The sequence below is a fragment of the Onychostruthus taczanowskii genome, unplaced genomic scaffold (genome assembly GCF_017590055.1).
Source record: "Onychostruthus taczanowskii isolate IOZ18803 unplaced genomic scaffold, ASM1759005v1 scaffold145, whole genome shotgun sequence".
NCBI lineage: Eukaryota > Metazoa > Chordata > Aves > Passeriformes > Passeridae > Onychostruthus > Onychostruthus taczanowskii.
In genome coordinates this window covers 362943-390650 of record NW_024498630.1, presented here as the reverse complement: position 1 = coordinate 390650, position 27708 = coordinate 362943, and the positions used below count along the sequence as shown (strand labels likewise).

Genomic DNA, 27708 nt, shown 5'->3' with positions numbered 1-27708 from the left:
AAGGACATTCAGGTGGAAGGGTTTTAACTTTTGGCCTTGAGACTCAAGAGACAAATGATCTTGCTTTACGTGTCATGAATGGGGGTGTTAAGAGCCTCAACTCCCCTACATGTGCTTTGCCTGACATTTGATGAAAGCAACTTTGAGCACAGGCAAATTCTGCGTATTAAAAAGAGATTTCTTTTATGTGCATGTTTATACAGAAAAACAAGTAGAGCATTTAAAAATTACCACTATTGGAGAAATTGCAATTGAGCCAAAGAATTAGGTCTCGTACAGCATACATCTAGCTGCCCAAATACAGAGGTGGGAAGCTCTTTCCCTAACGGAATTTCCACCTATACTGTTTGATAGTTGCTTTTCTCAGATGAGACAAAACTTTGGACATGGTTGTTCCTATTTTTGTTAAGAAGTCCACAGCACTTGAGGAAATGGACTGACAACAAATCCTGGAAGTATCCTGTAGCCAAAACAAGCTCCACGCTTTACACAGCTGGATGTACCTAGAAAGATCTCTGATTATCACTAACTGCAGAGAGCTAGTCACAAGCATGTTCTTATGTACCCCATAAATAACCACAAAGGGCAGCGGTCACCCTCTGTGAGCATGGCTGTGCCCCAGAGCAGTGGAACTGTGCTGATTTGCTGGTGTGCTCACGAGCCCCAGGTGCTGACTAAAATGTGCACACTACAGCTTTGTGTCTCCATACTGGGGAGGCTGGGCCTGCCAGTGGCTTGGCATGCTAGCAAATCTACTAACATGTTTCCTGAAAGTCATGCTGTTTTGGCACCAACCCTAAGAAGGACAGGGAGATTGAAAAGAGATTATCTTCCAAAGAAAGCATGTGCATCTACAAGATTACAAGACCTATCTAGAATTTTCCAGTGATGTGGGAAGTAATCCAGACAGTAAAGAACACGGGTGACATTTCAACCTTGAGTCCTTCCTTGCATCCTTTGGGGGCTACAAAGATGCTGCTTGCCACCATAGGAAGAAAATTTCTGCAGTGCTCTTTAATGTTTTTATAAATTGTCTGGATGAAGAAATCAAATGCACTGTGAGTTTCCTGATGATACTAAGCTAGGAGGAACTGCTGACACCCTCAAAGGTAGGGGACCCTTATGGGGAAATGTGGATGTGCTAGAGAGCTGGGCAATCACTAACCATATGAAATTTTTAACAAGAGCTACTGCCAGATTCTCAAGCCTGGGATGGGGTAATCCTGGTGAAAAATAGAAACTGGGGGATGAGAGCTGGAGAGCAGCCCGCTGGAATAAGATCTCAGAGATTGGGTCAATGGCAAGGTGAATATGAGTCAGCAGTGCCTACCTATCCTGAAGATTGTGTTAAGCTTTTAGCAGCATGCTGGTCACAAAAGACCATCTACCAAATGCTAACAACATTTACAATAAGTGCGAATTAAGGGATTGTAGTTTTTCTGAAGAGAAAAATACATACTGTCAGGGTCACTCTGGTGATGGATGTGCTTAAGATCTTTCACTTACCTGCCTTCCAAGTAATGGGAGCACTTCTTTGATCACAGTCTGCACAGTGCTATCCTTATTTACTCGTAGAGAAACATATGCCATTCCCACCCTAAGGAGAAAAATACTTATTTTAGTATCTACCCTTTGTGTACCTTTTTAAACTAAGTATAGAATTTTCTCAAACATATTTGCATTAGTTGAAGAAAGTTGCTCACTGAGGCTCATGGCAGATGTTCTACCAGCGCCATAGACAAGAAAACACTTTCATCTCAAGGAATTGCTAATTACAATTGTAGCACTAAAGATTAGCTCCTTCCTAATCACAAAGATAATCTGCAAGTCATTCATAAAGCTTGTCAATGTAGTTGTAACAGCAAAATGAACACATGGTTAAATTTTATCCCACAAGTCTTCAGAAATTAGTGGATCCAGACCATTTTGTTTCCACTACTAAATATACTTAAAGTTCACACTGTTTCAGTGGTAAATTGTGTAGTTGTTGGGGCTTTTTGGTTAGTTTTTTTTTAAATATAATTTTTTTCTTTCTTTCTTTCTCATCTCACATGGGAAGTTGCACTTTAGTTCTTCTTACTTCACATTTCTTCAAAAAAATCCACCAATTTTTCAGCTGATGTGTATGTCATCATTTGTTTACAGATGTAGTTAATGTAAAGCTTCATCTTTCTAACCAAACACATGACAATAGAACTGCACAAGTTGCACTGTATGTTCCACACATGTAAAGAAACCCAAGGGTTTCCAGGCATGGAAATGAATGTTGTGCACACTATCCATTCAGAAAAATGAACAGGAGAATCCTGAAACAGAGAAAGGAACTGCACTGTCTGTTAGAGTTCTGCAGCTTCAATAACTAAAGCAAACAGGGCTAGACTACAAAGGACAAATATAGACAAGCAAAATAACTTGTGATCAAAAGGGAAAATACTCACTTTAGCCAGGCAGGATAAATTCTGATCACTTCTTCATCCTTTGGTTTTGTTCTGATGATCCAAGCTTCAGGAACAGATTCTCGGAACACTGAGCCCAAGTTGCTGTCCTCTGCAGCATCATTCCTGTTGATAACATCATCAGAGAGCAGCACCTGCTGTGTAAAGGTCTGAAGCTCATACTCCTGCTGGTCATCATTTATGTAGTACGCCCTCAAAGAAGCCTCCTAAAACACAGCAAGATAAATTAACATTTACTTGAAAAGACACCATTAATACCTATGCAGCCATAGACATTATAAATACCTGATTTATGAAATGAACCTTCAATGCATGCTCTAACCTCAGAGGAGTATATATAGAACAACGGCAAAAAAAATCAAAACAAGAGTTAAGTTTTGAAAACAAATTTCAGTGAACATGAAAAAAGAGAGCTTGAGATATTCACGCATTTGAACACAATCCACAGTATTTTTGGCAAGTAATAGTCATTTTAAGACCAAATGTAAAAATCGAGGTCCAATAAATCTACATTCATGCATGTAAAATTTAGACCACAAGGAAAATGGTAAACTACACTTGATTGAACACAACTCTGCCTACTCAGTCTTCTTGCACTAAGAGATGCCAAAAATTAGTGAGCTTCTCTGCCACAAAGCTGCCCTGAAGCCATACACCTGTGAAGAGGCAAGGGAAGGGCTGTCTTTGCAAGATGCACACCGAAATTTTACATCCATAATGGGCCCATGCCTGCAGCACCTCTGCTAACACGGATGCTGTGGTCAATACAGTTTGCTTATAAGAACTTGTATTCCTCTTCTCTGGTATTAAAGTGACATCCTGGTAAAATGCGCTTGAAAGGCAAGTAGCACTCCTAAATGTTTTCAGTCCTGTACACAGTTTTTCTTAAAGATCTTTGACGTGCAGAACACTACAAAGCCTTTGCAAAACTCCTGTTGATTTTGAGGACAGTATAAAGATAAAAATCCTAATAATTTTAGCTTTATATTGTCAAAATACTGATGTAATACATTCTTCAGACTTCTTTGCCAAGTCTGTATGACTCTGAGTCCTCACCATGCACAATTTTATTGTGAACCACCGTATTCCCTCTCTGGGATTTATCTCTCACAGCATGGGGTCTCTGCCTAGACCAGTAAATAAAGATCTGTACAGCACACTTGAGAACAAAGTAATTTTTCCATCCCAGACAGAACACTGGAAAAGCTACAGAGGGGGCAGCATGTGATCAATAACTGATTATTTTCACAGTCAAGGGATGGGGGTAACTATAATAAGCCTTAGTGTTCAAAGCTGATTAACTCAAGTGCAATATTGATGGCTGTCCAAGATAAATACCAAGCCTCTACTGCAGAAAAGGAGCAAGATCTAAGGAGCTGGTTATCCTGTATTGCTCGTATCAGTAAAATCAGGCTTCAGAGTAACAACAGGAAACTTAACAGGTGATGCTGTGGTTGCCATTGTGCTACATGTGCTACAGATGTGTAAGCCACCATCTCCTCAGATAATCTTAAATAGGAGCACTACCTGAAGAAGCCAAATTATGTTGCAGTATTATCGCCTATTCACAGATTTTTGTTGTTGTTGAGTTACGTTTCTAAAACTTAGCTTTTTACTCTTGTTATGAAATCACATGTATCACACTGGAAAACTGACCCTCACTGGGTATCTTACCACAACTTCTTCATTTTTTGCAATCCTTGGAACTGAAATCAGTCGAAATTGATTGCGTTTCACTGCGTCATTCCCATCAAATATCTTTAGTGTTTGTTTACCTGAGTGGAAACAATTGTATTTCATTAACACACACCTTGAATCAGAAGAAAACCTGTGCTTTTAACCCACTGAAATGTTTCTTTGTGCGAACATTCTTTGTCACAGGACAAGCTTTGAGGCTGAATATTTTTAAATTTTGTTTTGTTACTGTTTGTTTAAAACAGGGATACATTCAGAGAGGAAAGAGAGATGAGTAATCACAGTTTTATCCTGGCTTTTGATATAACTGTTGCAGACTGTGTATGTTATCACATCTTCATCCTCAGCATTCAAGACTGCATTGACAAGTTGAACTACTTAAAGACCAAGACAAAGTGCCACTCCCTTCAGAATACCTCCCAGAGCACTGCCAGTTCTGAGCAAGTGCTTCCAAAGAAAGTCCTTAAAATAGCTGGTTAAGTGTACAGGCAATGGGAGGAAAATACACGGACAACAGAAAAACTGGAAGAAAGAAGCAAATGAAGACCTTCAGCCTTTTCCTGTGCTTCACTTCACTAAAGCCTTATTAAGTCCATGCTCAAACTGTTGAGAGCAGATTGTTGCAGAGACATCTGTGAAAGGGTGAAGAGTGAAGGCTTTCAGGTTCACCTTTCACAAAGATGGGTTATGACTCAGCTACAGGCTGCTGTATGACAAAGCCTCTCTCTTAAGCAACGTTTTTAAGAGTAATAGCAAAATGCAACTAAATTCTCACAGAACAGGCAGGTTTTGAGATGTTTTAGGAACAAATTAATATTACCAGTGCATTACATGCATCCTTACTGCCCCTGGAAAGAAAACCAAGTTAATCAATCCAGACCAGAAAGGAGATTTCATTAAGACAGACCTTGTGTCCTCTCCTGATCACATCTTTATGAAGACACCTGATGAGCTGCTAAGTTTTGCAGGTTCTTGTAGGTACTCCCCAGAGGTGATGCTTTACAGCAGACATAACTATTTGTCACTGACAGAATATGTCCTTTTTATTGCAGTATTGGACTGAACAATTAACAGAAGTCACCCATTGTACAGCACAGTGTTACAGTCTGATCTCACAATAAATCTGTACACCTGCATTCATCATCAAGTAGTACAGTCACCAGAAGCTACCACTTCTAATTCTTGGAATGTTAGAAATATTGAGTGAAAGCCACATATGCCAGCTGTAATGCTCACACAACTGGTTAATCATGCAGCCTGTTAATGTACATTATAAAGGAGACATGTTACATGCTGGAGCCTACTTCCATGCTTCCCTTACAGTTTGGAAGTACTTTGTAGTACAGAATAAAATACAAAGAGCCTTTTGCTCTCAAATAATATCAGCTTTTAGGTTCAATGAAGCACACTAGCAAATTGCCATTTACCATAGAAGGATTAAAAAGGAGAACTGGAACTGGAGGAAGAAAACCACCAAACCACCTCTAACTGATGACTGATAAAAAGCAAGCATGAATCCAGGCAGAAATGTGCATCACTGGGTACCTCAATGCTGCAGTGGCAGATTATGGGGAAAGGTTGCAGTGTATAACTACTTAGCAAGGACACTTCAGTGCCAGCTTTCTTGAACCACCTGAAACTAATCCACTTATTTCCGCTTCAGTATATGTTCTCCAACTTCAATCAAAAGCAGACACCACAGAACTAAAGGATTAACTAAAGGATTATCACTTATGTGTGAAAGCAGTCTTTTAAAAATGAGATTCTAACACTCAAAGAAAAATCATGATACCTTAATTCTCATGATCCTTGTTTCTCCTTATTCTGAAATGTGACATCCTCTTCTTAAGAATATTTCCTCATTATCAATTCCACTGGTAATGGCACAATGTGTGTGCACGTACATTCTCATGACATAACATGAAGACCTCATTGCACAAAGCAAAGCAGTCCCCAGTACAGCCTCCCATCCAGCAAAGTTGTCCTAGTCTCTCCTGGGACAAAACTGGCTATGTTGACTGGTCTAGTGGCAGGTGTCCCTACCTGCGTCAGGGGCTAGATGATCTTTGAAGTCCCTTCTAACTCAAACCATTCTATGATTCTATTATGACATTCAAAGCCTTACTGAACATGACAAGCTGCTCTGAGTGACCTTGCTTGAGCAGGAGGCCGTCTTAGATAACCTCCATGCTGCCTCCAACCTCAGCCATGTGTGACTCTTTGGGGAGAAGCCTGTATAACACATGATGCACAAAGAAAAATAGACAGAAACAGAACAAATACAATCACAGACTTATAAAATAGTTTGGGTTGTAAGTGGCCTTCAAGAGTCATGGAGTACAAGAATCCTGACAGGGACATCTTTCAGTAGATCAGGTTGCTCAGAGCCACACCCAACTTGGTATGATACATTGTGACTTTTCAATTCTTTTTGTTGATATGAAAATTATGTTATGTTATGTTGATATCACTGTGGATTTTCAGTTTTCCAGTTATCACAGTGGTTGCATCTGTTGTCAATTTCTTTTTAGTCACAATATAAGGAAGATACAAATCATCAACTCTTACTTCAGAAGTACCCTTGAAACCCAACAACCATTGCATTGAGGCCATAGCACACATCAGAAAGTGACTTACTCCTTTAAATTCTGCTGGATCTATGCCAGAATGAGTGGAATTCTTTTAGACATAGATTTCTGTCAGAGTGATCTCCATGGTAACCACAGCATAGACAAATGTTAACCAAAAGACACACTGTGTCCTGGGTGACCTTCTTTAGAGCTAACACAACTTGAGAAAACAAGTGAACACTGGTTTCTGACAGCCCAGCTGATGTTCTGAGTATGAACTATCATAACACTATCAAAATTGGTGCTGTTTTCTCTAGCAATCAGAAAGCAGACAACCATCTGAGAATAAAAACATTCATCCAAGTTCTAGTACTTGTTTTCATTTGCCGTGCCTTTGCAGTCTCCTCTTATGAGATACCAGTTGGCCTAAGAGAATCCCTAGCAAGCGTACTGGAGAATATTTTATGAGCTCTCCATGTCTTAAGAACAGTCAAAGAACAGTTGGATTGACTCTCAAAATAAACTGGTTTACAAGAACAAGTTTAGATCTACGGACCAGTAGCGATGTCCTAAGCTCAAGCATACTTCTTAGATAAGTAAACATAATGCTGCTAATCTGGTAACCATCACACAAAAAACCTCCTCAACTTTATCACTGAAAAATCACACTTGATTTTGTCCTTCTCACAGGGGACACTTTTACTGCAACCCAGCGAAAAATGGCTTGCTTGCACATGAGCTTAACAGAAGAATAAAACAGCTACATACTGCAATTAGTCATCCAGAAATACATTTCTCCACTGCGTCAAGAGCACATCCAACACATGTAAGTTAAGGGGTGTCTTATGCCAGTCTGATTTGTCTAACTAGCCTTGGAAAGATGTTCAACTATAACCACTTCTGAAATTAGGTAAAACTCTTCCTTCCACCTGTTCCAATTTTTAAATATTAGAAAATGATCCAGCTACCGAAGTCTACATACACCTACTTAGTGTATATATATATATATATATATAAAAATAAATAAATAAATAAATATATACCTATAAAACCACTTGCTAATATCAAACAGATGCACGTATCAAATTGTGGTATTTAAAGGAGTAACTGCCTGTTTTGTAATACTGGCACCTCACTTCTAAATGTCTTTAATCTTTTCCTGTTGGATCAGAGTACACAGTATCAGGACTTTCTCCTGAAAAACACATAATTTTTTTTCTTACCATGGGATACTGAGCTGAAAATAACCTGTTATTCATGCTTACCCTTTCCAAGAGGAAAGTAACTACAAAAAGTTAACTCCAGGCATAATTTACCAAAGTGGGGAATTTGATTTCAGAGGTTAACATACCAAGTTTTCCTGGGAAAAGGACAAAACAGCATTGGATAAGTCCAAAGTTCATGTTCCCTTTGACTTCCAAATCCCCACAGACAGGACATGGCTTCTGAAAAGACTTACATGTGGCTTGTGACTGAGACAGGAAAATTATGTGGTCCTGAATCGTTTTGTCACTTAAGAAAGCTAAAGGCCCATACTGAGTGTATTTGTAATTACTCTTAAAAGACTAAATTATAGCAACATAGCTTACCAAGAACCACTCTTCCTGAAACAACCCGTGTTATTTACACGCTTTATGCTCTTTTTCTTCTCTGCTGCTACTTCTTTGAGTGGGGACTATCAAATTTTGGTTTATTTCAGTATTAGGATTCATAACCTACATGATGGCATTTATGTTTGTAAGGATTATGTATTTTTTTCTTTTACTGCCCTTGAAGAGAGCCTTTCAGAATCCCAGATTCCTTCCTCTTACTCTTCCTTCCCTTCCTTTCTTTTCTTTCCCTAGCTCTTTCTCTTCCAAGAGAGCCATTTGCAGGTGTGTGCCTGCTCTGAACTTGTTTTGTTAAGCAGCTGAAACTCCCCTAGTTTCCAGACAATTTTGAAGCACAAATCTGTGTTAACACCTGTCCTCCCATTCTGGTAGCCACCTCTTAACCTTTCTTCTCTTGGTTTTTAGAGCCTTTCCAAACATCTGCTGAGGAAAATATGACACGTTCAGTTATCTGTAAGCAGTTACAGAAGAACACAATGGCCCTTTTTGTGAAAGTTTAAAGTTTTCTTAAGTATCTTTAGGGGAAAAATCCCTGCCCATATGCTGTCCTTGCTTCTTGTGGAAAACAGTTTGTTCCTGCTTGCAGAATTACAGTGGAGGTCTCCTCTGCACCGTCAGCTGGTTTGGGACAAGACATAAGCAAACTCAAAGCCAACGACTTGGGTCTATCTAATACAAAACCAGCAGATGAGCAGCAACCTGAACAAAGCAAAACAGGGGCTGTGGAAGGACATGCTGTGAAACATCTGTTTGCTGACAGCACTGAAGCTCCCATTTCTCTGGTAGACAGATTCCTCTAACACCTCCTCCAGAACGGGTTTTCATTGATGGCTGAATTTTGTCCTGCAGAAGATGGATGCAGGGTGAATCAGACAGTTCACGCGCAGTCAGTGAGTGCTGAGAGACTCCCACAGGGCAGAGAGTCCTTTGCCAAACCCATGTGTATGTCTATTAAATCTCAGAAACTGTGCAATTGTTTTTATGTTAATTTTATGCTTTTGGTTTCAGTATCTTGGTAGGCTAAATACAGTGGTGCATTTAACACATTTAAACTACCAATATTAAGACTTAGATCTTCGAACTTTAATTTCACTCAACAAGCCCACTACAATAGCAAAGTAACAAAAATGAATGTAGACTACTAATTCAAATATTCTTCCAATACTAAACTACTGACATGGTATCCTTTTCTACTGGCTTCTCTCATATGGAAAAAAGTGTGTCTTTCCACGTCAATATTATTCAATTTGTTCTGACTTGTTTTCATTGTATTTAGAAATATGTACCCCTAAAACATAAGGAGCTGGAATTAAGAAAAGCTAAATATCCTGGAATGTAATTGATTTCAGACACTCTTGAGTGAAAGCATGGCAACATCCCAAAAGACATGGCAGATATACTGAGTCAACACACAGAAGCAGTGAGCAGCTCCTTCTCAACCCACGTTACACAAATGGTGTTATCCCGAGACAGGTGAAAGTGGTACAGCCCCCTACAACTGTGTCATTGTCATGTTGAGTTCAGCAGCTTATGACTCCCCACACACAGAGAGGCACAACAACACAACAATCACTTTATCAGGTAGGTTATCAGAGAAGCCATGTCCTGAGCTGACCCAAGGTCACCAATCCCATCATCTGGGGGTGGCACACACCAGAGGAGTCCACAGGGGAAGTTCTGTAGGACACCTCACTGACCAAGGAGGTCACTCAGCTTGCAGGGATATATGAGATACATGTGAGAAGCATTCTGGGATGGTACAAGTGTTGTTAGGGGAACTTTAGGAGACGAATCAAGGCAAGAAATCAAAGCCATTTGGGGAAGAAGTAGTATGGGAAAACAGAAGGATAAGGAGACAAAGGAAGCTGGTCATGCTTAAAGAAGTTGCTGGTTGGTACTGCATGGCTGCGCCCTTACCAGTAAATGCTATTTCTGACTCTTTTTGTGAGTGTGGTTTTAGCTGAGCTTTCTAAATCACAGCAAAGTGACTGGACTCTACACTCCAAAATTTTGTGAAAATGCATTACGAGAAAGCAATATTTTATGCCACTGTTCTTTTTAAAACACAACCAATGATACTTCACATGACCCTTAAAAATATACCATCTACTGCTGCTTTCTCCAGTCCAGAGATGATCTGAACAAATGCCATACTAAAGTTTGTATGCTGCCCTGAATTTTCATATCTTTTTTCTTCTTTTGGGAAGGCTAAACTAAAGCTGAGTTAAACTAAAGGCTAAACTAAAGCTACTAATGCTTCCAATGAGTCCAGCTGAAATATCTGGATACACAATTTGCTCTTTTCGACAGTCATAAGGGAAAGAGGCTTAACTGTTGAAATGTGGAAGTCCTCACACTCAACCACTTAAGCCACTTAAAACACTGGAAAAAGTCAAAGTTGTTTAGACAAACTGCAGTTAGAGTGTTTTCCCATAATATGGAAGTATGGCAGCACATCATACCCTAAAGACACTCAGGAACTAAGAAAGTGAAACAAGAGGATGCTTGAGATCTCTTCTATAACTACTTGGTTTGATTGATTTAACTACTTATTGAGCTGATTTTTTAAAAATTCTAATAGCACTTGCACAATTAGTCTCTTAATTTTGCAAGAACTTCAGGATTAAAATATTAGTATTTATTGATTTGAAATGTCCTTTTTTACAACAATCAATGCAGCTCCACTAGGCAGCACGTACCACGTTGTTCTAATTACTAACATGGACATAAGGGTGGGAAGCTCTTGAATTGCAGTTCTACCTCATCTTCTAAAAAGCAGGAATTTGATTGCTACCAACCCCAGAAAACTCCACATGCTTAAAAATTTAACTGTGTAAAAACCAGCCAGTCCAGTTCAGTCCTGTTTACTGTAACATGCCCAAGCCAAAAAAAAAATTCACCTGATGTCCTCAGCAACATTTGGATCCAGCAAGCATAGAAGCAAAAGGCTCTGAAAAAACACTGCTGTCTGCCCTTTAAATTTGTAGCTTATCTATGGATTATTAACACCATGTTTTCTTTCTTCAACTACCACGTTGTGAGAAATGACCTGTTTGCCAAGGTAACGAACAGAATGCCACTTATGCCAACCTACCAATGGAAAATACCAAGAAGATACCAAGGTCCTGGATAAAAGTGTTGGACCAAAACTTTGGACCTAAAACTAAAACCTAACATTAGAAGAATAACCATTTAACATTATTTCATAAGGAAATACAAGTTAAGATTATATGAATAAAGATTATTATCTGAATAAAGAAATGGGTGACTATTCATCCCTGACTAAAATTTTGCTTACTGGAATCTGTTGAAATTTGGATATCTTTTGTTGATCCTTGTGTTGACCCATCAACATCATCATCTTCATCTGTAAAAGAGAGACATTTTAAGAAAGGATTTTTGTTAATTTGAATGGAAGGAAGAAGGTGTTTGTCATTTAAGAACAGTTTCCATCAAACAAGCTAACACAAAAGGAACCAGTCAGAAAAGCACACTTTCTTTTTCTACCCATTTTATGATAATAATTCATAGCATTAAAACAGCATTACAAAAACAAATCTGCATGTAGCTACAGTGAAGGCATACATGAGATCCTTATACTATTGGCTTTAATATTGCAACTACTGTATTTCATTCTTTTCTGAAACCATGATGTTTGACTGTCACCGAAGTATGGATGTTTCCATTAAATTTTAAATTACCAAATCAATCCAGCCTTCCAGTCACAAATAATGGTGTTAAAAAAGTAATTTACACAACTGAAAAACAAAGTTACTGACACCCAAACAGACAGAAACTGCAGTTATCCAGAAGAGGACTTTGACAGTAGGCTCATCACTCTCACTAAAGCTAGGAGCTAACGTGTCAGAAGATAATGCACCCCTGTAAAACCATACATAAAATATTAAAAAAAGATTGAAATAAATGCTGTGAACATTTTGCATTTGCTTCTGTGCAGAACATCCTCACTGCGTTCTAATTCCTGACACTCAGGGCCATACAAGACCAGTGCAAATCCAAACATGATCAATTTTCCTTCTCTGAGGGTAGCAGTAGAGTGCAATCCAAGTGCTCATCAAATAACGATATTCACACTCACACCCACTGAAAATCCCCGTCAGTCCTGACTGGGATGCAGGAAAAGCCCCCAAAAGATATAGGCCAACTGGGATGCAGGAAAAGCCCCCAAAAGATATAGGCCAAGCAACACCTTTGTAAAAACTGTGCCTTGCAGCTGAGGGAGAAAGCAAGAAAACAGCACAAAACAAGAAAGTATAAAATAAAACAAGTAAATGCAGATCTTCAGAGCGAAAGAGGTACTGGGGAAGTCAAAATCCTAAAGCAGGAGAACCTTCCAAGAAGCAGAATCATAGCATGTCAAGAAGGGTACTAGGCAATAGTCCTAAACTTGACACCAAGGAACTCACTGAATATTTGGGTAATGCTTCAAGTGTATACAAGAAAGACCAACAATAATGCTTTTGAGTTGTGGCTTTTAAAATATAAAAAGAGTGTTGAGATATTTCCCCTGTTATAGCTGACAGATAAACAGATCAAGTTTCAAACTGGAGAGAAATTTAGACAGTATGGTCTTGAAACACCTCAAAATAAGAGAAAGCTGAATGCCTTCTTCAATTTCATTCCAGATAAAATTAAGTTAAAAAAAAAAAGAAGTAGCAGATATAACAGTGGGAAATTACTGCTCCTGATTGCTCTCAACCATCTTCTTTTTCAATTTAGATGAGAAGAAGCTGAATTCTTTTATTACACTTTCTCCTTCAGTATGAATAGTAGGGAAATCTACACCAACAGCATCTTGGAACTATTCCAGTGAAGTTCAATGACTTCTTTGAAATTTGTTACGATAGGAATCATTTGGAGGAAGGGGCTCCACACTGCTCTACCACTGCATCTCCTGGTAGCTCAAGAGTTTAAAAGAAGTCTCTTCCAAGACAGAGATGTTTGCTGAATGTTGGTGATGAAGCTTGGCATTTACACCGTGGCAAAAGCTGCTTCAGACAAATGGTCCTCAGTAGGTCAGCGATGATGGATGGCTGTGCTCATTTACTGCATGGGACAAGTCATCTGGCACTTCCCAACCACCAGCTTGGGACAAGCTGTGCCTGCAGCAGGCAACTCATCCAGGCAACTGCCAGCACTTCTTTGTACCTCAGACTGGTCTTTTCACAATCTTATGAGTGACGTCTTTTGTCAGCTGTGGCAGCAGAGGAGCACCCTCTGTGCATGCCACCTCAGGAGGACTTCTTAATGAGCCTGCCATCACACAGAAGTGCTAATTATCTTTCAGCAAAGGAGTTCCTTGTTCCCCTGAAACATCCCTAACATGCACACAATCTTTAGCAAGATCTGCCACCCAGAGTCTATGTTTTATTCCTGGCAAAACAGCAGCAACTCCTGGGGCAGCCATCCCGAGCTGCTTCATTGTCAGAGGAGCATCAAATACATCCTAAGAGACTATCAGGGAGCTGCTGGATTCATGCCACATCTTGGTAACTTTCAGCACATACCAGGAGCTAGTGGGGTTTTGTAAGAAAACGAAGGTCTGTTCTGTGAACATGAGTAAGAAGGACTAAAAGGCTAGAGCACTGAGCTTCCTCAACATAGGATCATGTGAGAACTAGTTCAAGACAATTCTTTGCTCTGCCCTTGAGGAAGAATTTGGGCAAAGAAAAATAGCACATAGCAATGGTATCCAGTGCTTTTGGCGGTGACCTGCAGACAGCTGATTGTCAGCAGATGACTGAGAATGGCAAACATCCAGCAACAGGTCTTGAAGCAAGGCTCAACAGGATATGGATGGTGTAAAAGGAGTCACGTGGAGACACCAGACTAGGACCTGAACATTCAGCATGTAGGTGCTAAACCAAGATGCAAAAAAGCACTGTCAAATACGGAAACTCAGAACAAAACCCTTTATGCAGAGTGCAGGGATCCCTGCACCACAAATATTACTCACCATGGCTCGTGCTGAGCCACAGCTGTGGCTTGCTGACCGTGAAAAAAAAGGAAGATGTCAATTGCTGAGGCAGCTGCCAAGGTCACAGGTATGCAACAGATCTGCAGCAGGAGGAAAGGGGAGCATCCCCATGGCTCAGGCACTGCACCCCTGGGTGTCAGCAGCCCCTCCATTCTGGGAGGCTGCTGCCCATTGGATGATGGGGAGCTAAGCCCAAGGGGCAGAAATTCTCATAGGCCACAGGAAAGAGAACCTGTGTTAGAAATTAGATTTTTCAGGGTGTTGCTACACCATACCTCCGTGACACGCAGGTTAAGGACTGTAAAAATACATTCTGGCTTTGCAAACAAGGTGAGTTTTATTCAATTTGATTTTCCCCCCCTTCATATCATAATAAAGCACTGGAAATGGTCCAAATTAAGTAGTGAATATTTCTCTATCCCTATGTATCTGCTTCTGACCAAGCTGATGGCTGCATTCTCTCAATTCAAAGGATCAGACAAACTCTTCCATTAAAGCAATGCAAAAAAGCCATTCTTACTTTAGAAAACCTCGACTGTGCTTAACATGAAATAACACACTTAGCATGTAGCATAAGTCCTGAAATAGAAAGCCTTTTCTTCTATCTCTTAAAATATTGAAGGAAGAGACTAGAAGGTGCAGCTAAAATTGCGTAGCTTGGATTCTTTCACTTAAGGCACTCCATGTTCAATTTTATTAAGAGATGATTTAAAAACAAAAAAAGTGAAAGTTAAGTCTGATATACTAAAAGAACACAGCACTGTTGAAGAGTGAAACTTAACACCAGAAAACTAAAACAGAAGACTCTATTTTAAAGGTTTGTGATTAACTTCTCTTAGTTATAATAATCAACTTTATCTTCACTTAAACCTTTGGGACACTTGTGAAATACCTAACAATAGATCTGAAACAAAGTTCACAGTGAGTCCTGCTTCAGCTACAGCTTCTGCACACAGAACACAGGTGAGGAGAGCTGATCATCAGCTCTCCTCACCAAAACCAAACCTGAGCTCAGAGCAGAAAGCTCAAGAGCAATTTACTTTCATGAGCTGCATTTTGCCTACCTTTTATTTCCTTTCCTATTCCATTCAAGCACCAAAAGAAAGGTTTTACAGGTGTGTAATAATCAAAATACAAATGAAAAAAATACTTCCATGCACATCAGGCTTAAAAAAAATTCTTGTTCCTAAAGAGCTGTTAAACAAACATTCACTCTAGATGGCAGCAGAACATTACCCTGCCTAGACATATGGTATTGTTTCAGCACAGAAACCTTAAAAAGGACAGATGCTTAATCCAAGAGACAAATAAAAGTATCTGTACACATGATATAAGAAGTGTTTCCAGCAATGATAACACTAACACCACAATTTTTTTGATTTTAAGTTTGCACTTTCTTTGTTTCAAGGATAGTGCGCAAATTGCCCAGCACCAGTAAACAGAAGTTTCTGCATTTTGCACAGCATCCATTAAAAAAATCTCTAACTTCTCCCAGAAAAATAGCAAAAAGTTACAGTATTGCCACAAAAGCCAATAAACATTAGCAATAATATACTTAATTGAATGATGACTCTAGGTTAAATACACTCATCAACTAGTTGCATTCAACTTTGAAATTTTTACCTGATTCTGTTTGCAAATTTTCCGATATCCGAAAACAATGCAATTTGCTGAAGTTGCGAGAAAACAACTGAACACAGCTTGGAGGAAGAATCATATTCCTTAATCTTCCAAAGGTACATTCTGGTGGGACAATTACACAGCAAGCAGCATGAGCCTATAAACAACAGTATTAGTTTAGAACTTGTGATACACATTGAAAGTAAATTTATTCATAACAAACTATGACTGAAATTGCATAATTCAGGTTAGGGATTAGATAGACCTTTTGTAAATCACCTTCATTAAATAAATAGCCCATTTGCCACGCTATGTTTTTATTTGTTTAATAAAAACAAACAAACAAACAAAAAACAAACAAACAAACAAACAAAAAAAACCACAAAAAAAACCCCAACAAAGTTACCAGTATTACTAGTAATGTGGAGTCTTAATATGTCAAGAAACTTTCAAGCATCATGAACCTGTTCTATTAAAACCAAAAGGTTTTATACAGCTACATGGAGAAGTTTAAAGTTTTGGTCTCAAACTCTGATAATCGATTCTATGTGGATATTTACTGAGGGAAATGGAAAAGATGCACAGGTTACATTGAACAGCTTGGAAAGAGCAGTATCCTCTTATATAGCTGTACCCACTTGCTGATTCTGAGGTGAGACTGTTTTCAGTTGTATTCTAAAAGGTGACTGGATAGTTTCTGCCTTTACACTGTTGCAAATCTTCTGCCTTTATTGAATACACATACCTTTGTATGTATGGCCACACAGCATGTTACATTTCTTAGACTGTTTTCAAATACAGTCCCTCCCACCTCAGAAATTATGTCTCAGATTAAAATACAAACCCCACAATATTAAAAAAAATCATTGAAATGATACCTGGAATACTGAATAACCTCTAGAGTTTTATTTTAATTCATTATTACATGGAGTATCTCATCTAGCCTTAAGTAGCAAATTAATGATTTCTTACATTTACTTCCAGTTCCCACCTCACCTGGTGCTACTTTCACTTTCACCATATTTTAATACGGGGTGGCATTAAGTGGATGGACTAATTGTTATCTGCACTACACACTGTTTATCAGTGTGTGAAAAGCTGTGGTTTCCAGAATCATTATTGAAGGGTACCATCAGCTTGCATGGGAAATAAACATGTGTCATGTGAATGGAAAAACACAGAAACTGATATTGACAGCTTAAAAAAAGCCTAACCACACAGGCTAAGACCCATCTCATACTGAAATAACAGTAAACATATTAGAATGCTAAGTCTTTAACCTTGCAGAATTAATGATTTGAAAGAAATTCTGATTTAACACAGAAAGTGCCTGCAGGCTTCTAACCACAGATTTATAATGATTAGGCCGTGTTAAATTCCATTGGATTTACAGAAAGCTTCACAGTGACTTTGAGAGCTGTTCATTAAAATTACTATAAGAAGGATTAAAAAAAATCAAATTTCCCATCTAACACATCAAAAAATACCTATATTCAAATAAATAACTGTATAGATTAAGTGTATTTACAAACTGTATACAAAACATATTTATACAGTGTGCAAATAAATTACGTTTATATCAAGTGTTCAAATAAGCATGTGCCCATATATATGTGGTTACCACAAATATATGCAGCAGCACAACATACCAGGATGCCACACCATTCACATCTCATGCCAGAGAGCACCTCAGAAGACCCACAGGTTTTTTTGCAAAATTCGCAACGAGCACTTGAAGAAAGGTTTCCCTCCCTCCAGTGGTGGTGGTAAGTATCCTGAGGGAACACATCACAACTTAGCATTACATGAATCAGATACACATGCATTTTCAACACAACTTTAAAATCAGTAATTCAAATAGCTCTGAGGAAATAGCAACAAATACTAGGGCATTAAGTTTTTCTCAAGATAAATACGAATCTTTAATAATCTAATATTTCATTAAAAAAAGAAGTTTTATCAAACTATCAAAAAATTTATCACCGTGTTTTTCCTTCACAGTCCACTAAAAAAAAATATATTAAAAAAACATTCTACAATGTCAGTATTCTGTATCTACTGTGCTGTGAAGATAAGAAAATAGGCAGTTTTGCCTCAGTCAGGCTGCAGGAAACATGAGGATAAGAGAACGTTTGCCAGGGATGCAATGCAGCCAACAGCTCAACATACAGAAAAAAAAAAAAAAAAAAAAAAAAAAAAAAAAAAAAAAAAAAGAGATCCACACCAGCTTTTGCAAAGAAACTTTTATATAAGATACTTGATTTTTTAAAATTTTATTTGGAGGTAGTACACATTTCACAGATTTTTCAGCAAGAGTTCAAAAGTATCGTGAATACATCAGCATTTGAGTTTATCTCACTCTTTGTAGTGTATTCCGAAGTCACATATGTCCTTTGCCTGCCAAGAAGCAACTGAAGTACTTTGATAACTGGCAGCATGTGAAACTAAAGATCAAGACTGCTCCTTCTCTGGTCCACCAAATGCACAACCACCTTCCCCTGCAGGGGCATCTGCACTTACATGGTCCAGGTGCCCATCCTGGTGACACTGCCGGCAGTCACTGCAAGCAAACAGGATACAGTCTGTGTGCACATGTAGCTCACAAACTGAAAGCACAAAAACAAAAAAACTTCTTTAGGCTGGAAACCCCAGGGTTTTTCTGCATCTCCTTCTGCCCTCCCTTCAATACTCCTCCAGTTTGCTTTTCACACCATACCTTTTCTCTTCATGCTCTTTACATCCAGCAAAGATACACAATAAAGAAGTTCACTAGCATTGTTTTGTGCGTTCCTCCACTTCCTCTGTGTTGAAAAGATGCAGCAAATATAAAGGAAAGGCTGAGCTAATTTTGCTCATCAGCAGCATTTGTCGTATTTCCTCCAATTACAGCAAGTTAAACGCGTACAACTGGTTGGCTATGGCTCGTAGTTTCACAGGAACTGCTGCCTACTCCAACATACCTGTGCCTGAAGGCTACTTTGATTCAATCACCATGTATAAGGCAAATCACTATTTCACTGTCAAAAAAAAAGAAATCACTTTTTCAGAGCACCCTCCTAAGTAAGGCTAACGTTGCCTTCCAAAATATTGTAGGCACTGTAGGTGGAAGAAGTTTGAGTGAACCCTGCAAATGTTTAGGCAAGTTTTGGTTTTAAAATACCTTCATTATTTAAAAGCTGACTTGAAATACCAGATATGAAAGAACAGAATCTGCAGTTATGCAGCAAAGGATGAGTTACAAAAAAAAATCCCAGAACAATAACTCATAGATTTTAATACCTAGCTTCATAATTTCAAGAGTTAGGAGGGTTCTCTGTGGGCTACAGAGACACAGATGGATAAAAAAGATCCTCCTGCAGCTGCTTTGTAAATACTCTGGGAAGGCATCTGACTTTTCATCAAGTAAATGAAAGCAAGACAAGCATCAAATTTTTCAAATACCTTTCAGTTCCAGTCAAACAAGTTAATTCTCCAAGCATATCACAAAAATATGAGAACTGTAACCTGAAGATTGGAAGGTAGCAACTGCACACATTAGCACATTATCTAAAATTATCTTGAAAACAATGTTATTAATTTACATAGAGAAGAATACCGATTTGAAATCTCTCTGGACTGTTCCAGAGCAGAGAAGACTGTTCTAACCCCAGAGAAGACAATCTCCCGTCACACCGAAGCAGACTCATGACTAAGTCAACCATAAACACACAGAGCTCCCCATGCTCAGTGTCTTCATCGCACTCAAGAATTTCTCTCTGAGCTGTGGCACAGTCCCTCCTCCACTCACATTTCACCCTCTTCATAGATGTAGCAGGAATATTTTCCATTTTTGCCAGTTCAACTAACCAGGCAAACTAGATGCCTGCAGTCATACTCTTGCTAATGTTCAGTGTCCATAGACAATGTTGCAGCTTCAAGGAATTTACAAAAGCATTGGGGTTTTTATTGTGAATTCTGCCAATGCAGGCATGCACTGCCCTTTGCTATACTTTGTAAGAATACAGAGGGGGTTTTACCTTTTGTTTAATTCACATCTGCTGCTTCTAGGACCAACCTTAGCCCAGAATTGGTAAGAAATATGTTCGCATAAATGGTGGGAGTGTCCTAGGGAGTTAATCCCTTAAGCTGACTATCCTGGTGTAGGAAAGACAATGTTTTTGAATGTAAGCATTAAATTAGAGGTCCTACAAAAATAAATTTAATCTTTATCAGCCATTCCATAGTCAGCATTATTCTTTAAACCATAACAGAATGACAATCTTCTGTTCAAGCTAGTTATGAAAGTTCTTTATGATTGCCAAAAAAAAACTCAACCTGATTAATTTCAGATACATAAACTTGAGAGAAGAGCCTTTAAAATGTTAACTGCATCCTTCTCCAGTAAATCTGCTGTTCTTGCTCAATGATTATTAAGGAACTTTTGTAAAGAATTCAGCACCAAAAAAATGTTTGGATTACTCCAATTTCTATTTTTTCCTTTCCATCCCTTCTTCCTGGAAATAAAAGGAACAGCAACTCTCACCATCATGAGTCCAGGTTCAACTGACACCACTGAAATCTGGTAGCAAAAATAGCCATCCAAAGCAATCAGTAACTGTCACCAGAATTTGAAGTCAATCTATTGTCATTTTTACCAATGGCATGTATATATTTATTTTCATATGGATTGATACACATGCATGCTCATTTCTGAGAACAGGTCCCCTACTGTGCATCCACAAGATTTATGCGGGTGAAACCTTTTACTTCCTTTCAAGAAAGTTTATTCTATTTTAATATACAAACAGTGTAAATCAAGTGATTAAAATAACTTGAAAAAAGTGATTATTTTACAAGTACATTTAATGATGTCAACAATTTGTTTAGAGAAGGCAACTCCATCTTAACACTTGTTTTTATGTTAATTATGGCAGAGTCTAGGAAAAGTTCTTAATTTTAGTATCAGAACATCATAAACAAGACTAGGTTTTGCAGTATTAAGCTAAGTCATTAGAGATAAACAAAAAAAAGGAAGAAAGTTCAATATCTCCATCTGAATTGAAAAGTTCGATAGCTTAAAACACTAAACCTCTAAAACAAATTCCACAAGCATTTTTGAAGAATAAAGGAAGACTCTTGTGCCTTTTATGAACTTCGGCTGCCCTTTTAAAGAAACATTTAAAAAAATTTGCAGAGAAACAAATGGTAGACTTACTGGTGTTCAGAAAAAGGGCACCAAACAAGTCACACCACACAAAATAGTAAAACTGTAAAATCCATGTGAGGAAAACAATTCAACAGAGAACCTTCAACAACCCATAAAAAAAATACTGTGCATGTGTAATACCTAAGTACAACATATGATTTCATGTGCTTCATGTTTACAAACACTTAAATAGAAGCATCTGAAGAAAATATCCCTTTGCATTTACATGCTGGATTTGGCTGGGGCAGAGTTAATTTTCTTCACAGTGGCTAGCATGGGGCTGTGTTTTGGGTTAGCGCTGCACACAGGGTTGATACTATAGAGATGTTTTAGTTATTCTTGGAGCAGGGCTTACACACACTCAAGGCCTTTTCTGCTTTTTGTACTGCCATGCTGGGGTGGAAATTGTGGGAGGCTGAGAGGAGACACAGCCAGGACAGGTGACCCAAACTGGCCAAAGGGACATTCCAGACCATCGACATCCTGCTCAGTATTTAAAGCTGGGCACAAGAAGGAGGAATGGGGAACATTTGGAGTGATGGCATTTGTCCTCCCAAGTCACTGTGAGGTGTGAGGAGGTCCTGCTGTCCTGGAGATGAGAAACACCTGCCTGCCCACGGGAAGCTGGGAATGACTTCTTCATTTTTCTCTGCCTGTGTGTTTGTGTGGGTTTTGCTTTCCACATTACACTGTCTTCCAGTTCTCTGATCCCACAGGTGGGGCCGGCAGTGAGTGGCTGTGTGTGGTGCTTGGCAGCTGGCTGGGGTAAACCACAACAAACGGAGACAATGCGAATGCAGTAGAATTAATAGAGTAAGAATATGAAAGCAAAATTTAGAAAGCTTTAACTAAATTGGATCACTAAACTAAAGCTATTTGCAATAGTTAAGAGGGTATAACTAGTGACAGCTATTTGCGAATTTCTATGTTTATCTAATGGCACACAGGTTCTGAGTCTTACTAAGACAGATCACCAGAAAATTCCCTGTGCTATCTGTAGCTCACAGAACATCCTACCAAACCGTCCTGGTCACGTGGGGACTATACTAAGTGACATATTCCCACTAGTCAGAGTGGGAATATGTCACTTAGTATAGTCACTCGCACAGTTTGGCTCCATTATGCAACTCAACAGACAAAAGCAGAAACAGAAATACTGACCCATTCTAAGTCTAAATGCCGTGATCAAAGAGGATTGCTTCCCCTACACATACACACAGAAAAATCATATTTAATAAGACATTATCGTTAGCAAAACAGTGATTTTGGAAACAACTCAATTCCCTGAAGAATTGATTTTTCGTTCATTAGACTTTTTTTTAAAGAGTTCAGAGGTGATAGTCCTATAAAACAGTAAATTCTATTTAACCTCACAACTCAACTGAACAACTAATAGACATTTAAGACAAGGGAGAATTGAAGAGCTGTCCTACATCAAAATCAGTCATGTACTCATGCCAACATGTATTTCAAATTAAAAAATTGGGTATTTGGGTGATTTCTTTAATTACTGTTTTTTCAGAGAATCCATTTCAGAACACTGAGAGCAGTACTATTTTGACAAACAATATTTTCATATATCTTTCCATTGAAGGTACCTCATCCTCATTACAAGTAACAGGTATCTGAGACGAGTAACACAGGAAATTCTACATTATTTTCTAGAAATACGCATACCTGATGATTCTCTGCATCAAAAGTTTCCACTGGAAACAGAAATAAATTACTGCAACAGGACACGTCTTTCACCAAAACAGCTCCTCATTCTTTGCCCATCTCAGGCAGGGATTCATTGCACACCACCACAGACTTGCTCAAAGTAAATTGGCGGAAAGACAAAAAGAGTGTACAGGTTTGACAAAATTTACAGTTTATGGAAGGTGGTTGATTTATTATTCCTTAGTTTGAAGTACACCTTCCCACGACCAATGAATGGATAATAAACAAACCAAAAATTTTTCAAGCACTCAAGGTATGCAGTGTAAGGAAACTGTAGGTTATTGGATGGCACACAGATGGCCGTACAAGTAGGGTTTAAGTTACCTTCACATCGAAAGGCAAGTGACTCCAAGGACTTCCTGCACACAGCGCAAAACTTTCTTTTGTAAAGTCCTGGAGGCCCGAAACAGTGTGCAACTGGAACCTGCCAGCAAAGAATGCATAAGACATCATCAATTTCAACTTCCAAAGTGTCAGTTAAAATTCATAGAAGCTGCTTTATCTTGTGACAACAGGGCAGTACATACAACATAAACTTAACTAAGGGCAAGAATAAATAGACAGATGAAACATCCTTTAAAAAGTAACTATACTTAGAAATATATGTTAAATACTTAAATGTAACTTTTAAAAATTCTTGGGAATTAATATGTATTGTATATATTTTTAAGCCGATTAGCTTCTTGATGATCCACAACAATATGAATCCAAAGGCTTCCTTTGCGATATACCTGTAATCTCAGCTGTTCTTCTAAGCATTCTTAATTGAATCAAGGACAATTAATGTGTAATTACTGCACAGGCGAACAAAATACCCTAAAGACATGCACAAGACAACTTTTAACATCTCAGTGCTGCCACAGTTCAGCGCTCTCCATTCGCCTTTCACTTCCTCTCCAAATATAGCCTGGCCACTGGTTGACCAAAGGGATTGGTTTGTCTCTTCTTGCCTTATCCAAAGCTTCAAAGCCTGAATGATATCCAGCTCCTGAAGTACATCCAGACTGAGTTTCCACTTGACTGTAGGTTGAAAATGACAGACTACGATTTTCTCTTACAAGAGCTGCCTGTACCAACAGTTTTGGCAAATGTGTTTCTTACTATTCGCTTACCTTAAATCGGTTTTTTCTTGGTTAATTGATTTTATTAATTATTAATTCTTCATTAATGATGAAGATGGGAAGTGATAGTACCAAAGTAACAACAGATGAAGCAAAGTAAAGAATAAAAAACATACCTAAGCTTCATACATTTTCTAGAGACTACTGTTCCTACAAGATGCACAGCTCTGCTAAAGTGACATTCACATTAGAAGGAAAGAACATAACTGCATGTTTAAAGTCCTGGAATCCAAATGAGTTCCACAAAAGTTTGCCGGGATTTAGGTATTTAGTATTATGCATTTCACATGCCCTTCTTACTACAATGAAGTTTTACACATCAAGTTTATCTTGTTGTTGTATTTCTGATAAAAACTGACCAACTATTATTTAGGTCCCAAATGAAATGAATCATTCCCGGTAAAACTTTGGAAATAAAGACTCCAGATACATGTAGTCATGATAGCAGCTTTTCCTCTCAGATATACTGGTAAAACATCCTTCAATTATTCATCAGGATTTGAATTCTTTTCCTTGTATATTGAGGCTTTCCTGAGAACTATTAGCAGCAAATCTGACACGTACTGTGAACACAGAATTTGATGACCCAAGGAGTTGCTTCCAGTTATAAGCATCGAATTCCCACAATAATTTTCTGTCTCAGAAAGTATGGGAACAGTTACATCAAACAATCCTGTTATTCAAACATGAACAATGAAAGTAGTGAGATAAAGTTTTGCCAGATGCAACACAAGGAGAAAACAACAATGCTGGAAGTTTAATCGAGAAAAATTAGTAAGTCCCAAACTGCAAAGCATGTGGTTGCTCAGTGCTCCTCAGAATTAAGCTTTGGGAGATAAAAGAGGACAAAGAGAGGTATGAAATACGTTTGTGTTACTAAACATGAACAAGATAGTGCACAGCAGCTGACCAGTGAAACACAGTCACCAGCTTGCTGCCCCAGCAGACCGTGAGGAATCCTTGGTCCCTGACTGACCAGGAAACTGCCCATTTTGATATCATGCTCCCCACAAAACTGGGCTGGCAGCCAGCCTACAAAAAAAGACTCCATATCAGTATCTCCAATACGATATATAGCAGCATTGCGTCCAAAAGCTTCAAGGTTTAACTTGATGTACAAGTTGGGGATTAAAAAATACAGCCAAACTGTTCTTTTCAGGTCCATACCCTACTCCTACCAGCCCAAACTGAAATTTCATTCTCTGCAGCCCTACAACTCTGACAAAGTTTATAGCTGGCTTACATAATTTTTTTAAAAATCAGAATACTCAAGCCACATAATGTATGTTTACAAAAAGAATATATATCCTTGGTGGGGGTAAATTATCCTGGAAAGCCTAAGAAGCTTTAATCAAACTATTAAGATAAGTTTAAGGCCCAGATTAAGTTTAAGGCTCATAATCCCTGCCCACCCTGCTACTTCTTCAAGAGAAGGAAGAAATAAACCTCTCTGTACAGTGACATACAAGTTACCTGGGCTCAGTTATTGTGGAGGTAAAGTGCCAGAGCTGCAGCTCACTCTAGCCGCTCCAAGAAAAAAAAAGTCTGCTGGCAGAAGGCCACTTGCACAAAATTCATCCTGCACAATGAATTCAAGTGCAAAAAGTTGTCAAGAAGTGGCTATGTGAGCACAACCTGACCCAGACACTGCAACTGCGAGGAGTACTGAAAAGCCCTGGTGGGATTTCTTCAGGCAAGCTTTTCTGTACATCCCAACCTGTCTTCAGGTTTCAAGCATCATCTGTAAGTGCCCTACCCCTGCCACAGCCTCAAGCACCATGCAGCCACCCAAGAGAGAAGAATTCAGATGAAGGGCAGGCCTCCTTTAGCTCCAGGGTGTGAACAAACTGCTCTGGACACCCAGCACAAGCATCCAACCCCCTCAACAACCCATATTTCAAACACAGGTGACTTTTTCTGGCCATGAGTCTAGCTATTTTATTTAAGTCTAGCTTAGAAATGTAGGTTGTTCATTATTGTCACAGAGAGGTTCTGCTAAAAAAAAAAAGAACATGTGGAAAACAGTGTTTATTTTCTGAAAAATTGTGAGAAAGGACTTTGACAGAAGGCAAACTTATTCAGGGTCTGACTGTACTATATGTATGTACTGTATGTATATATTGATATATATATATCAATATATATATATATATATCAAAAAATATATATTGACATATTGATATATATATTTGAAACTCAGACTAGAAAAGCCAGTGAGACACCATCAAAGAATAGAGAACATTACATGTTATTAGCTAGTTTATATCCACCTCCGTAAGTACAGCAAAGCAGCAAAGTACAGAAGCATAAGGTGGCCTACAGCGAAAATGTTAATAATTCATGAGAGTTTAAAACTGCTTTTCCAATCCATCTACTTAAATTACCTTATGAAAACCACAAAAATCGATTTCCACAGAAAAATACAGAAAATTTCTTCTAGTAATACCATTAAATGACATCTAAGTGGCCTTACAGTATTGATCAGAAGCATATCAACAGAAAGTATAATGGTAGCACTCCAGTATGATCTCCAGAATGACTCTGCACTCAGGGACAAGATACTCCTAGTTCCTGTTCTATTTCCTGCCATCTGTTAAGGAATGCAAAGCATTAGAGAATGTAATACAGATCTGCAAATGTTTCCTATCAGCCTGTAATAAATTTTGATCCTACAGAAACCTAAGATTCTAACTCCTTCAGTGCAATGTGTGGAAGTGCATAGCAGTTCTGCATTAACAAAAAAAAAACCCAACAAACCAAACCAAACCTCAACAAACTGCTTTTAAAATGCACACTTAGGAAGAAAAACAAAGTATAGAATTGCTTTATTTTGATAGTGCCTTTTAAACTGTTCCTCATCCTGAAATGCCACAGGATATCAAGCATGTGACCAACAGTATATAATGAACTCAAGTACTCTTCCACTAAGGTGGAGTCACTTTTACAGAGTGGCCCAGCTACCCTCCAGACCCTCTGTGCATAGGGTCAGGCCAGGCTGTCTTACTGGTCTGCAGCCTTCAGGATGCTGCAGCAGCAGGGGAGGAAATGCAGCTCCAGGAAGGCCTGTTTTTCACCCAGCAGCAACTTCTTTTCTACCAGCTCAGGCAGAAGAAAGCTTCATCTTGCATCACAAGGCAAAGACTTCCAGGTGCAAAAGCAATGAGAAAAATACAGATATATCAAATGCCAGTGTGGCAGCTGCTGTCTTGGGCAGTGTCAAAAAGGAACTACCTACCAAAAACTTTTCCTAGGCCTACATCCAGATATTATTTTGCCCATGCATCTCCTTCTCCATCACATCAGGCTGACTTGCACTTGGCATGACTTCGTAAAACAATACCGGAGAGATTAAGAAACCAGGCTCGCAGGACCTAAGGTAGTGTGGGGCTGAACAGCTTCGAAGGAAAGGGTAGACAGAAAGGAGGATTCTAAAACTCTCAACAATAGCCTCCAAGGGTTAAGTAAAAGGAATTTAAGTTAAGATCACTAGCTTGCAGTTCAAAAACACTGTTGCACTTTAAGGATAAGCACAAGCAGCTTGGAAGCAACCTTCTCATCAGACACCCACAAGGGCAGTCACACAGCGTCATTCTCAAAGACTGCTCTTAACATAAGGCCAAAAAAATTTCCTGATAAAAACTAAAATGGTGTTTCTGAAACAAAAACATGTATGGATGTTTAAGTGTAGAAGCACTTCCCTAGCTAAAGTTTCTGAGGTTCACTCCAATACTGTA

The 27708-nt window shown here is 38.7% G+C and overlaps 1 protein-coding gene across 1 annotated transcript in view; it reads right to left on the bottom strand.

Moving 5' to 3' along the window:
- DGKQ (diacylglycerol kinase theta) overlaps window positions 1-27708 on the bottom strand; it is an 85646-nt gene that overhangs the window by 31466 nt on the left and 26472 nt on the right. Inside the window, exons 3-10 of the mRNA XM_041398368.1 lie at window positions 23178-23277; window positions 18470-18555; window positions 17599-17724; window positions 15953-16106; window positions 11630-11698; window positions 4131-4231; window positions 2439-2662; window positions 1507-1597 (exon numbers count right to left, since the gene is read on the bottom strand). Of these exons, the coding sequence (XP_041254302.1) occupies window positions 1507-1597; window positions 2439-2662; window positions 4131-4231; window positions 11630-11698; window positions 15953-16106; window positions 17599-17724; window positions 18470-18555; window positions 23178-23277 (951 nt within the window). The remainder of the gene's footprint in view (window positions 1-1506; window positions 1598-2438; window positions 2663-4130; window positions 4232-11629; window positions 11699-15952; window positions 16107-17598; window positions 17725-18469; window positions 18556-23177; window positions 23278-27708) is intronic.